The sequence below is a fragment of the Phyllobates terribilis genome, unplaced genomic scaffold (genome assembly GCF_046119375.1).
Source record: "Phyllobates terribilis strain yellow unplaced genomic scaffold, ASM4611937v1 Scaffold_4__5_contigs__length_816908805, whole genome shotgun sequence".
NCBI lineage: Eukaryota > Metazoa > Chordata > Amphibia > Anura > Dendrobatidae > Phyllobates > Phyllobates terribilis.
This window is the reverse complement of record NW_027362764.1, coordinates 617,492,275-617,507,213: the sequence shown is the minus strand read 5'-3', so window position 1 is coordinate 617,507,213 and position 14,939 is coordinate 617,492,275. Positions and strand designations below refer to the sequence as shown.

General features: G+C 41.1%; 1 protein-coding gene across 1 annotated transcript in view; it reads right to left on the bottom strand.

Annotated features, from left to right (window-relative positions):
• RGS20 (regulator of G protein signaling 20) overlaps positions 1–14,939 on the bottom strand; it is a 77,134-nt gene that overhangs the window by 13,272 nt on the left and 48,923 nt on the right. The window contains exon 2 of the mRNA XM_073676729.1: positions 3,088–3,236. Within this exon, the coding sequence (XP_073532830.1) occupies positions 3,088–3,236 (149 nt within the window). The remainder of the gene's footprint in view (positions 1–3,087; positions 3,237–14,939) is intronic.

Below are 14,939 nucleotides of genomic sequence, written 5' to 3'. Positions count from 1 at the left end.
TTGTGGGTAAATTGTTTGAAGGATTTCTTAGAGATGCTATTGTAGAATATCTTAATGATAATAACTGTCTAACTCCATATCAACATGGATTCATGAAGGATCGCTCCTGCCAAACAAACCTGATCACCTTCTACGAGGAGGTGAGCTCACAGCTGGACCGGGGAGAGTCAGTGGATGTTGTATACCTTGACTTCTCCAAAGCGTTTGACACTGTGCCACACAAAAGGTTGGTATATAAAATGAGAATGCTTGGTCTGGGGGATAATGTGTGCAAGTGGGTAAATAGCTGGCTGAGTGATAGAAAGCAGAGGGTGGTTATCAATGGAGTAAGCTCAGGGTGTGTCAGGGTTACTAGCGGGGTGCCTCAAGGGTCTGTCTGGGGCCCTATATTATTTAATATATTTATTAATGATCTAGTGGAAGGGTTGCATAGTAAAATAGCAATATTTGCAGATGCTACTAAACTTTGTAAAGTAGTTAATACAGATGAGGATAGGGCACAGCTACAGGAGGATTTAGATAAATTGGGGAGTTGGGCCAAAAAATGGCAAATGGGGTTCAATGCCGATAAATGTAAGGTCATGCACATGGGAAAGAAAAACAGCAGTCACCCATACATATTAAATGGGAAAACGTTGGGGAAATCTGACATGGAGAAGGACCTGGGCGTCTTGGTTAATAGCAAATTAAATTGGAGTGCCCAGTGTCAGGCAGCAGCTGCGAAGGCAAATAGAGTCATGGCATGCATCAGAAGAGGAATAGGGGCATATGATGAGAACATTGTTCTTCCTCCTATATAAAGCGCTGGTAAGGCCGCACTTAGAATATTGTGCACAGTTCTGGGCTCCGGTGCTCAGGAAAGACATATTGGAGCTAGAGAGTGTACAAAGGAGGGCGACTAAGGTAATAAAGGGAATGGAGCGACTAGAATACCCAGAGAGGTTGTCAAAATTAGGCCTATTTACGTTGGAAAAGAGAAGGCTTAGGGGAGACCTCATAAACATGTATAAATACATCAGGGGGCAGTACAGAGATCTCTCCCATGACCTGTTTATACCAAGGATGGTGACAAAGACGAGGGGGCACACTATGCGTCTGGAGGAAAGGAGGTTCCTGCACCAGCATAGAAGGGGATTCTTTACGGTCAGAGCCGTGAGACTCTGGAACTCTCTGGGAGAGGAAGTGGTGATGTCCAACTCACTTAATGAGTTCAAGAGAGGCCTGGACGTCTTTCTTGAGAACAATAAAATTACATCTTATGCTTAGTGATAGTTAATTAATCCAGGGATTTAATCTGACTGCCAGATTGGTGTCGGGAAGTGAATTTTTCCTCAATGATGTAAATTGGCCTATACCGCATGGTTTTTTTTTGCCTTCCCCTGGATCAACGCTGCGGAATAGCTGCAGTGCACAAGAAATAGGCTGAACTGGATGGATGCTTGTCTTTTTTCGGCCTTATAAACTATGTAACTATGTAACTATGTAAACTTCTTGATGACACTGTGCACAGAAGACACAGGAACATTCAGGTCTTTGGAGATGGACTTGTAGCCTTGAGATTGCTCATGCTTCCTCACAATTTGGTTTCTCAAGTCCTCAGACAGTTCTTTGGTCTTCTTTCTTTTCTCCATGCTCAATGTGGTACACACAAGGACACAGGACAGAGGTTGAGTCAACTTTAATCCATGTTAACTGGCTGCAAGTGTGATTTAGTTATTGCCAACACCTGTTAGGTGCCACAGGTAAGTTACAGGTGCTGTTAATTACACGAATTAGAGAAGCATCACATGATTTTTCAAACAGTGCCAATACTTTTGTCCACCCCTTTTTTAGGTTTGGTGTGGAATTGTATCCAATTTGGCTTTAGGACAATTCTTTTTGTGTTTTTTCCTTGCAAGCAAATTAAATGAAGATAGTAATACCAAAGAATTTGTGATTGCAATCATTTTCAGGAAGAAACTGAGTATTATCTGACAGAATTGCAGGGGTGCCAATACTTTTGGCCACCACTGTATGTTGTGCTTGTGTGACATGTGCACCCTCTGCTTATGTGGCATGTATGTTGAGCTTGTGTGACATGTGCACACTATGCTTTTGTGGCATGTATGTTGTGCTTGTGTGACATGTGCACCCTCTGCTTTTGTGGCATGTATGTTGTGCTTGTGTGACATGTGCACCCTCTGCTTTTGTGGCATGTATGTTGTGCTTGTGTGAGATGTGCCCTCTACTTCTGCCACGTGCACTTTTCTTTTGTGACGTGTGTGCTGTTCTTGTGAGACTTGTGCACTGTGCTTGTGTAACGTACTCATTGTTCTTGTATAACTTATGGACTGTGCTTGTATGACATATGCTTGTGGGATGTGTGCAAAGTATTTACGTGACATGTGCGTTGTGTGACGTGGATGTCGTGCTTGTGTGATGTATTTGCTGTGCTTGTGTGACATGTTTGCTCTGCTTGTGCGACATGTGAACTGTGCTTGTGTGATTTTTGTGTGACCACACCTATGTGCTGTGACCCCGCCTAGTCCACAAAAATCCATATATTGTTATTGCTCAGGTGGCCTCACTTGTTGAAGTTTGCTCCTACGAAGCAGTGTCAGTGTCGTAGGTACATATGAAAATGTGACATCACTATTTTTTTTCTATTAGGTAAGCTGCTGTGACATCAGAAGCGGGTTTCATACAGATGAACTGCTATGATATCACAGCTGTGTTGCTGTTAGATAACTAATTTGACATCACAACCGTTTCAGTCTACATTACATGGACGTTTTCATCAGGTCTGCTGCTGTGACATCACAATGGTGTTCCCATCAGGCAAACTACTGTGACATCACAAATGTGTGGGTTTTTACTACTTTGGCGTTATAAGTGGGTTGCAGTCAGGTGAGTTTGTAAGCTGCCGTGACAATAAAGCTAGTTAGATTTAAGTATGCTCAGGGGCAGATGTGTCATATCGACTATTCCATTAACAAGTTATGATGCTCTACAGATGCTCCATGTGACGCCACAGCCGCTGTGAGCCATACAGACCGCGCACACAGCCGCACCATGTGCATTATTATATGAGGGGTAAGGTGTACTTACCAAGAGCAGCTGCAACAACAGCACCAACAGAAGCAACAAGCATTTGATCCCCTATTCCCAACTCCCTGCTGTGCTTGAGAGGAGCTCACGGTCTCCTGATGCACTGACATCTGCCGCTTGCGCATCTCCATCCGCTCTGATCCCATGGGCTGCAACCAAAACAAACAACTGTGTAAAACAAATGAGCAAAAATACATGACTGTTGTCCGGTAGATAGCCTCTGTGCTTTCTTTTATTAATTTTAATAGAGTTGTTGGAAAAATGAAAGGTAGTCAGCCCCACCCAGATTGGTAGCTAAACCACTATATAGGTATGTAGGGAACTTAGCCCCTATAAAATGCAAATGATGTGTAGAGCATCCTTGGAATGGCCAAAGGGCTCAATGAACCGTTATGCCCTCTCAGTTTGCATACTGAGCACAATGTAATATCCTGATTGACAGTGCACTCCATGCGGAGGAGCAGAACCACCTGATGGAGTTCAGTGCTGTCAATCAAAAAATGACAATCAGTGGCTCTGCATCTCTGTACTGTACTCCTGACAGGAGTGGTCATTGAGGGCCATAATAACACTATGTAAGCACTGCTGCAAAGTGCACTGTCAATCACAATATGACATAGTGCTCGGTATGCAAACTGAGGAGGTGTAACGGTGCACTGAGCCTTTATCTATACCAAGGGTGCACCAAAGTCCTCTCATTTGAATATGATGTATATCTTTTATTTATGATAACTAAACCACTAAAATCTATACTACAAGTATGATTTTTATATGGGCTAAGTCCTCTACATACCTATATAAGTGGTTTAATTAGTGTTTTGGGGATGACTGACTCCCTTTAAAACACTGTTCCTACAAACTATCACCCAAATGGCATAATTATCTCTATGATTTAGTCATTTACATTTGGTTCATCTTGTTATATATAATATGATTGTCCCAACTTCATGTGATGTAGGAAAAAAAGTTATTTCCCTACTATTATATTGGGAGTTCTACCTATAGCCAGTAAATGCACTGTATTTATTATGAGCAGCTCTATAAGATTATATTATGACTTCTGCACAGACTTAAACCAGCCTAACCACCATGACGAACATCTCTTCATTGTTTCCAATAATGGCCTACTTGTGGTCTACAGACAATCAATCTCCCTTCAGGATGTTTGGTTGACACGAATGTATCTATAAGTAAATGTAGGAAAAATCCATCTCGGAATGACGAGTTTTTTTATGTGAATGTCATTTCTCCAAAATTGTTTCATCTCCTTCAGCAATGTTGCCTTTGTGCATGTGATTGTGGTGGTCCCTCCTGACGGCTGCCTGGAGTCGCCCGCAGTAAACTCAGCCTGCTGTTGTAGTAAGTTTTCTTTGACGACAGTGACCACTAATCCCTTTAGTTAAAGTCGTCCCTTTAGTTTGAGTCATCCCTAATATTCACACACAAGGGCTAAGAATGCTTCCTGTGTTCGAAACGCGTTGGTGGCTTTAGTGCACGATACCACGATGATATGATGGATTTTAATGTTTAAATTTAGTCTGGAGCAGGGCCATCTTTACCTAATTCTTCTTATATGATAACACACCAGGCAATGACAAGGTTCCTTGCTCTGTACAGAATCCATGCACCACGCGACGGGCGCAGCTTGTCTCTCTACCTTAATATTGATGTAATATTCTCTTTTGCCACTTTAGAGGAATCATCTCATCTTCATAACTTCTTTTGCAAAGGACATATGAATATCTTAGTTCACCACTCCATAAGACACTAAGAAATGGCATTAGTATGGACAAACGTAATACTGCAATTCCCCTGTAGAGGTCACTGCACGAAATAAGCAGCCACAAATAACCTCTTTAGGCAAAATTGGATCATTGATAGGAAAACGTAGGATCCAGACTCACTCCAATAGCGGGCTGTCATGGCAGCTCTTAAATTAAAAGTGTCTGTTAAATGTCCATAGTCTGAACATGCACCTACACACTGCACTTACACCAACATGTGTTCCGGCTCATTTTTTTTGGTGTTGCTATAGTTTTTTGTACTTTGTACAAACAGGGATGTGGCTCCAACCTTTTTTAGCTGGACATTTTCTCTACAGTCGGGTCTGGGTTCTGCTCAGCCTCTATCTATTTTGAGGTCTGCTGAAACATAGAGAGGTTAATAGTGGACGGTCCCGATGGGTACACCTTGTGGCGGTAGGATGGCTTTTACGCTTTTTTAGTATTAACTAAGTACCCTATGTTATTTACATGTACTATTATTATTTACTTACATTTTGTCTCTTAACTTAAAAGTGTTGCCTGTAACTCCATTAAAGAGTAAATGTCCTATAGATTTATTTCTTTTTATAAATCAATAGAACATGTGAAAGTAAGAAACAATGTAATATATATTATCAGAAAAATTCACTTCTTTCTCCTGGATTGATCATTCAGTCTCAAAATTCTCAATTCATGGGTATAATAATTTCCCATTACTAAGATAGGATACAACAGTTGGTGCTCATAAAGGTCTATGGAGAATTGTAGCTGTCGTTTCAGTAGAACTTGCAACAGAATGCCTGGCTGCCTGTATGTAGCTCATTCTCCTCCCCTCTCCATAAAATTTTACAAGCACCAACTGTCATCTCCTATCTCAGTAATGGGAAGATCTGATTTCAATGAAAATAGATTTTACAGACTTTACCAATGAATTGAAAGTGATAGATCAGTCCAGCAGGAGAAAAAAAGCAGATTTATCTGATAAGATATATTACAAAGTTTCTTCTCTTCATTGTACTATTGATTTATTAAATAAAAATGATGATTACACTTTAAGACAAGCATATCAATTAAAACCCAATATATTGGCATCATTTTGTGAAATGTATTATAAAACACCTTGCTTTAAAGGCACGAGAATTTTCCGAAGTGAATAAAGATGGTTTATCTGCAGAATAGAGGATATGACGTCAGACAATGCCCAAGGCAAAGAGAGTACATCGAGTTATATGCACTTAGTGTACAGGTATCTGATAATCCCACATGGAAATAGTCAAAGCACACAAGAACGCAACTGTTCCAACGCTGCTGAAATCTTTTTCTGAATACCTATTATACTGCACTGTTCAATATTGCATTATAGTAACTATCTGTATTCTCCCTGAAAATCCTTGAATATCTCAACAGTATTCACTATCAACACGATCTGAACAGTGCAGTTCCAGAAAATACTGAAAACAATAGAGAATCATCAAGACAAAACTTTTCATACTCTTCTTAACAAAATAAATAAGCTGATTTTAATTCTAGCATATGACGACCATCACTACCATGTGGACTGAAATATGAAGAAATGTGAGTACTAGAAGCCACATAAGAAACAAAACCATTCTGTTTCATTGTATCAGGTCCATAAATTCCAGGACAGTCCATAAAAATAGGGCACTTTTTGTAAAAAATTTTTTATTGCGACCGTGACTTTTTTGGAAGCTGAAGAAATGTATACAGATTATTTTTACTGTAATTATCATTTTACATTGACTGCAGCTGATGTCTTCATAACAGAAGGGCTGTTATGGGCTGCAGACATGGATTATAATCATAATGATTTATTATGCTTTTCCAATGTGTCCGTAAAAAATGTTGTCTTTATGCGATTTTTTTTTGATAAGTTGTCCAGAAAAAATGGAAAAGTAAAGTTGGGAACCCTGCGTTATATTGGCTCATCTATCAGCTATGGATAGAGTCGTGCAGGAAAATAGAAAGAGAGCCCTGATAAAGTGGAAAACTAAGTACAGGTAGATGTAGATGCCTTTATATGCCTCCCGTTACAGACGTTTGCCCCATATGTCCATGTACTACTCTCCAGGGTATTTCTTCTTATATAACATGCACTCCACACTTACTGCAGATTCATAGCACCGGAGCAAGTAGCCAAACACAGCACCATCCTAGTCATCCAAGGTGATGGAGCTGCTGAAGGAGTCGTTTGCAGACTCCAAAGGCAGTGTGAACAGAACCTAAGATAATAAAACCTACAATTCCCATTAGAATTATCACAATATTTCAAGCTGTAGATTGGATCTTATCAATGTGACTCTGTTTGAACTGTAAATATTTTTTTACACAGAATATCTAAGCAAATAAGCGTTCCTTCCATATAACCATCACATAAAAATTAGTATAAAGTAAACAGGTATTGGCAAATTCTAGAATGGACAATGAGTCTTCCAGGTAACGAGAGCATGCATGGGTATTTAGATTGCAAATAAAAAAAGAATAATTAAAATGAACCACAAGCAGTAGTGGCAGGAAAATGAAGTATTGATCAAATGGCTCATTAGACAAATGTTTATCCGTAAGATAAAACAATTTGCATGTCAGCTACCAGGTGCGAGGGATGGAAATAGCCAAAGGTGAGTTCACTCCTCTGGGGAGCAAAGTTCTGTGAGAGCAATCATTTCTAATAAAATCACCCTCTGCACGCCTGGTAAAAATAACATGAGACCACGACATGATTCAGCTGTCACAGCATCCATCCCTGCATGCGACCACTGGCTCCATGCTTATAGGGTCATAAATATTCAAGGAAAACTGACAGCAGCATGAATCAGACACCGGCTGTGTTACTGCAGCCTGTGGAACCATACTTTGTAGAAAGGCGGGCAGGGACTAAATGTCTCGAATGACTATTCCGAGGCAGGTCCACAGCAGCTTCTCCAAGCCCTACTTCTGTAGACTGACAGGTCTCTCCCTAATCATGCGCATAAAGGGGCAAGGAGAAGTTGACGAGGACCAGACATGGACTTGTCATCACAAACGCACAGCACCCACCAGGCTTCTCAAAGTATGTTTTCTCTGAAAACGCAACAGCTTCTCAGCGTAAAGCATACATGGCTGCAATGCCACACCCGGTGTCTGATTCATGCTTCTCCACTTTCCTCTAAAAAACTAAAGGACGTTACTCTCTTGTCAAGATCCCTTGCCATAAGACCCATAAAAAGGATTGTAAGTGGAAGTTTCTGATGCTAGTACTACATCTCTTTAAATATTTCTTCTGGAAAATTGTAATTGAAACTTTCTAAAATAGGAAAGGATTGTAAGTGTTTGCAATTTCAAGTTTAGGTCCACACATGGCAGAATTTTTTCACTGTGGATTTTGCTACAATGGTATATCAAATTCAAAGCAATTCCGCAGCAAAATATGCAGGTGTCCAAGTCTGCAGATTCACCATGGATTTCTTTCTTTAGCTAATTCTGCTACCTTCTCGATTACTGCAGAGTAAGAGATGGGGGCTGGCCAGTCAGATGATCGCCTTCATACATGTCATCAATTCTTCTAGGGAAAAACCTCTCTCCATTGTCAATAACAGGGCTGTGGAGTCGGAGCCCATTTTGGTGGAGTCAGAATCTGTATAAAATGGACCAACTTCGACTCCTAAAATATATAATAAATTGGGTACAGTAGTTCAATGCAGTTTGTGGGGAATATTTTTTCACAAGAATTTGGGAAAGTTATGAAATGTACTATAAATGTCTGTCCTATTCCTGATCTAAGGGTCTAGACCAGTTTTTCCCAAACTCCAGTCCTCACGGACCCCACAGGTCATGTTTTCAGGATTTCCATAGCATTGCACAGGTGAGAGAATTCCTGATGGAATGGCCATCCCAGTCCCCAGACCTGAATATCATTGAACATCTGTGGGATCATTTGAAGAGGGCTGTCCATGCTCTGCGACCATCAAACTTAACTGAACTGGAATTGTTTTGTAAAGAGGAATGGTCAAAAATACCTTCATACAGGATCTAGGAACTCATTAAAAGCTACGAAGCGACTAGAGGCTGTTATTTTTGCAAAAGGAGGATCTATTAAATATTAATGTCACTTTTCTGGTGAGGTGCCCATACTTATGCACCTGTCAAATTTTGTTTGAATGCAGATTGCACATTTTCTGTTAGTACAATAAACCTCATTTCAAGGCAGAAACATTACTGTGTCCAACAGTTATTACATATATCAAACTGAAATAGCTGTTGCAAAAACACCAATTTTTATAAAACATTAAGCTTAAGATTAATAGGGGTGCCCAAACTTTTTCATATAACTGTACCTGCATGAATTACATGTCAGTGCATGGATAACGTTAAGTGAAGGGATCGGATTCTAAGAAATTAAGAAGAACAGAGGCTTAGCAGAGAGGGGTCTGACCTAAAGCATGTGATTTTAGGGCACATTTAAAAAAGGAATGAGTGGCAGTTAAAGGGTTATTTTGACTATGAAGGTTTGCCTTTCCCATAAGTTGCATTTACTGTGGCACTTTAAAAAAAAAAAAAAAACTCTCCTTCAGCCATGTTCCCACATTTGACACTTTTTTTTTATGTTTTGGGGGGGGGTTGTGTGCAGAAACACAATTGTGATTTTAAATTTTTTTTCCCAGGTTCCTCGTAGAATTCTATGGGAAAATAACACACCAAAAAAATGCACTGTGGGCATGAATTTTTCTGAAATCACATCCACTTTGCTTAGCTACAAGGGAAAATGATTCTACGGTATATATTTTTTAAGTAAACATACCAAAGATTTTAATGAAAAGCCTATATCTATGACCTAAATCAGTCCCAGAAAGTAAAAATATGCTTACTCACATTTCTCTTTCAGTAGTTTTTTCCTTTCCCAAAATACTGTTTGTTCAAATGAACCTGTCATGCCATTCATGCTGCCCAAACCACGGCAGCATGTATCACACTCTGGCTGCACAATTTCAGCCACGTAAATTTTTCTCTGAAATGTGCTACTGTTTCAAAGGAAATATAGTTAAAATGGACCATAGCCAAAGACGATCCAGTTAGTGAAAATAGCCTAAGACAAGACTAGTCAGACACTGCCCCACTCGACTTTTCCCAGCACTGCTGGAGGTGACTGACACGTCTCTTCCCTAGTGGGACCTGTCAATCACCTGTAGTGGTGCTGGGAGAAGCTGGATGGCAGTGGCGCCAGACTAGTATCATCTCTGACTATGGTCCCCGGGCAGATCTTCTAACTATATGCAGCCAGGGTCTGATTCATATTGATCATTGTCTGGGTAGCATAAATCACTTGACAAGTTCCCTTTATAAAAGGCATGATTTTTTTTATGGCATAAATGAATACATTTAGAATTACTTTAGATGCAATTTCCAAAGAGAGAGTCTTACTTTAAAGGGAATTGATCAGTAGCATTTACCCTACTAAGCCGTCTATATGCTTATGTAGGTCATAGAAGGTTGAATAAAATTATACCCAGATATCTGCGATCTGATGTTTTATTTCCTAGAAATCCATGTTTTTCTTAATATGTAAATGAGCTGTTAAGATCTATGGGCAGGACACAGATCTCCCTAACAATCTGCCTCCAGAGCTTATTTTCAAGGAAAGGGGGAGTTACCAATGTGAGATATAGATCAAGTGAGCAGACTGTCAATCATTACTCACACTGGTAACTCCCCCTTTCCTTTTAAATAAGCTCTGGAGAGATTTTCAGAGAGATCTATATGCCGATCTTAACAGTAACAGCTTATTTACATATTAAGAAAAGCAAGGATTTCTCTGGAATAAGACGGATCACAGATATCAAGATATCATTTTATTCAGCTTTCTATGGCCTGCGTGCCCATATAGACAGCTTAAAAAAGTTGATTCTAATGATAGATTAATTTTAAGGCCAGTTTCATATATGGAAGATCTGGTCAGTAATTTTCATTCATGCTTTTATTTCACAGACGCTCAATCAGATTGATATCTGGGGAATTTGGAGGCCAAGAACACCTTTATGTCTGTCATATTCCTCCCATCATTCCTTATTTTTGCAGTGGGGCAGAAGCATTATCCTGCTTAAAGATCAAACTGCTATTAGGGAATACCATTGCCATGATGTACCTGATCTGTAATAAAATTTGGGTAGGTCGCAGTGGCACATGTCAAAGTAACATCCTCATAAATGCCATGATCCTAGGTTTTCCAGCTGGGTATGGCTTATAACACTTCACACTCCCTCCATGGGTTTGATCTCTTGCTATAGTGTATACAGATGCTATCTACATTTCCTAGGTAAGTGATACACTTACACACGGGTGTAAATGTGAGCGGATGGGCTCTCCAATCACACATCAATGATTCTTGTGAGGCCATAACCCTTGTTCTGGTTCCCCAGTTGTCCTTATTTTGACCATTTTTGGTAGGGACTATTCATTGCACAAGAGCAGACTCTTCAAGATTTGCCATCTTTTAAGGCGCTCAGATCAAGTCCATCAGCCATCATAATTTGGCCCTCGTCAAAGTCGCTCAGATCCATGCGCTTACCCATGTTTTTTAACTGTGCACTGTTTGTCTAATGTCTCACCCCTTAACAGGTAGACACAGTGATATCCAGTGGTTGAATATTTCTGAAACTAAATTGTGCATCCCCCGAGTCTCGTGGTGAGTGTTGTTTTGGACACATGCAGCAAGTTACAGCGTGTGCAATCACCCATGCTCTTGAGATGTTACCCGTCCTCAATGTTATTCATTTCACATGGCATTTGTTTTAGTGTTACGGTGATGAGCATATATATAGAGAGAGAGGGACAAAGAAGGAAAAAGAGATAAATGATTACAAAATGATCAAGCTTTACACTTCCAATTATTTTGTGTTGCATAGTTAGCACACATTGTACGTCTTCAGCACCATTTACTAACAGCAGAATACCATAGGAAAATTGTACCCTTAGAGAGCAGCCAGTTCCTGTCTTGTTTTGCATTTATTCCCCAGTGGGCAGTGTTTTTCTTTTCCACTCCTCACTCAGAGGTAGAGATTCAGCTGAGGAGCAATCTGCCTGTGTTATCATATGGTTGAAACAAATGAGATTTATTGCACCAAGGGATGGCAGATCTTACAGTAGACCACTGCTGCCAAACTATCAACCCCAGGGTCACAAGCCACTAGGCAGCCTGTGGAGTCAGAAGAACCCAAGATCCCACGGGCTACCACGAGTTCTTGTGGCTTAGACTAAATGAGCGCCGTCTGACGCATTACCACAGCAGTACTGATTGGGAACACGAATACCGCACTTACCAATCGCCAACTGATGGGTTACCGCTGCAGAGGATGTCTGTCTAGTAAAAGTAAGAAGTCCTCATAGCCTGCGAGATCTCACGTTCTGACTTCACAGGAGGCAGTAGAGGTGTGTGACCCTAGGGTTGATAGATGGGCAGCAGTGGTCTACAGTTTGCCCCAGCTGAAAGAAACCCTAGCTTAAAGGGAATCTGTCAGCAGGATTTTGCTATGTAATCTGAGAGCAGCATGAAGTAGGGAAAGATAGCCTGATTTTAGCAATGAGTCACTTACTAGTCTGTGGGTTGTTGTTTCAATAAAATCTGTATTTTATCAGCAGGAGATTATCACTACAGGACTCGGTGTCTCGTGCTTCCTATTGTTTTTCATCCATCGGATAGCACTCAGACCAATATTATACTATGGGGCAGTGCAGATCTGTGATTTATTTCTTATGCTGATTCGTGATGAGAAAACAATCACAGCATACTGCGGGTACATCCGATGATCAGATCAGTCGCACCCATACAAGTCTATGGGTGCATGTGAAACATTGAACTGCACTCGGATATCATCCAAGTGCAGTCCAATGACCACAAACACAGAAAATGGAGAAATTAAGTTCTCTGTCTACTCAGCAACTGTAATATAATTCTCTCATGCAACAAAATCGGATCTCACTAACTCTGACAGAGTTTGATCTCAGTGACATTGGCAAAATTCGTCAAATTCTCTAACAGGAGAAAATCGACAGCCATGTGACCCCGGCCTAAAAGTCTGACATCCACCCTGCCCAACAAACCCAAAGGCAAATTAAATGTTAATTGGTTTAATTTAAGTGGTATGATATTGACAAGCTATGACTAATGTGTATGGAGACTGTAATAAATGGTCTCAGTCTCCACAGATGGCTGAAGCCACAATAAATATTAGAAACTTTTTCACAGTTCAGATTCGAATGTTCAGGGTAATCAGTATTAGTTTTATACTGAAAAAAATAATCAGTTTGACCACCAATGCAAACATGCCCATCCATCAGAACATGTCACAATCCTGCTTTAAAATGTTTTGTTAGTATATTACAAAATTTTTGTACAATACCATCCTGTGGGACGGATAATAGTTGTGATTGCCAGAAGAAGCGATCATCATCAAATCATCAGTCGGTTGCAACAACAAATGGGAAACTAGCAATAATCAATGTCCACAGAGACCAATGTGCCATCTGTCTAATGCACAGGCAATTCAGGGCCTCCACAAAAAGAGCAGCGCTCCTCAGTCCCCAAGTAGGAGACTCCCCTGTATTACATCCATAGGAATTCTGTAAAGCAGATAAAGAGTAATAAAGAGTAATAAAACGCTAGTGGAATAAAATCAACAGATGTTAAAGTGATTGTCCCAAGAAGACAGTCCCTTCTCTCTATATATAGCCATTAGTGATGAGCGCAAGTGCTCGCTACTCGAGTTTGTCTAGGGTGCTCGTGTATGTACAGAGTATTGCAGTGCTTGAGTGACATGTTTGAGTCCCCGCTGCTACATGTTTCAAGGCTGTTAGACAGCCACCAAATATGGGGGAATTTCCTGACAAACACGGCCAATCAGTAATAGGGTAGGAACAGAGGATGCACAATTACTGTATGGAGGAACAGAGAGGGCTTTATTAGGTCACTATTAGAGTGTGGAGGGACAGAGAGTCACTATTATCATATCATACAAACAGAAGTGGGGTGAAGCAAGTATAGTTATCACTAGGTGGGGACACAAATGAGGGACATTACTGTGTGGGAGAAATATTATCATGTGAGGCACAGAGTGGGCACCATTACTGTGTGGAGATGCAGAGAGGGCACCATTACTGTGTGAAGACACAAAGGTGCACTATTATTGTGTGGGTTCTCAGAAGAGGCACTAATACTGTATGATGACTCTATTATCGCATGGAGGCACGAATAGCTTATGAAAGCACAAAGGGAGTACTATATCTGTGGGTATAGACGGGTACTATCGCCATAAGTGGACACTATTATCATTTAGAGGTGCAGAGGGGGCACTATTACTGTGTGGTATCACAAAATGCACACTGCTACTGTTGGTCAGTACTACAACAGTGTGGAGTACTAAGGGGGCTTTATTACTGCCTGGTTAAATTTGAATGATAATAGCACTGTGTGTATACCTCCCAACTTTTGAAGAAGAAGGAAAAAAAAGAGACAGATCATGTGGCGCGCGAAGTGCGCTGTGGCAAATTTTGGCCACGCCCTTGGCCACACCCAATCCACGCCCATTTAGCATTTCTTTCTCCCCTGGCAGAAGGAGTTGTCAGAGGGGCACTGGTAATGAGGGGTATTCAGCAGACGGCCCTCATCCCCATTCTTGGTATGCATGACCCCCTCATCCCCAATCCAGGTATGCATGGCGACTAATCCCCAAACCTGGTATGCATGGCCTCCTCATCCGCGATCCTGGTATGCATGGCCTCCTCATCCCCAATCCTGGTATGCTTGGCTCCCTCATCTCCAATCCTGATATGCATTGCACCCCTCATCTCCATCCTGGTATGCATGGCTCCCTCATCCCAAATCCTGGTATGCATGACCCCCTCATCCCCAATCCAGGTATGCATGGCCCCCTAATCCCCAATCCTGGTATGCATGGCCTCTTCATCCGCAATCCTGGTATGCATGGCCCCCTCATCCCCATTCCTGGTATGCATGGCCCCCTCATCCCCATTCCTGGTATGCATGGCCTCCTCATCCCCAATCCTGGTATGCATGGCCTCCTCATCCCCAATCCTGGTATG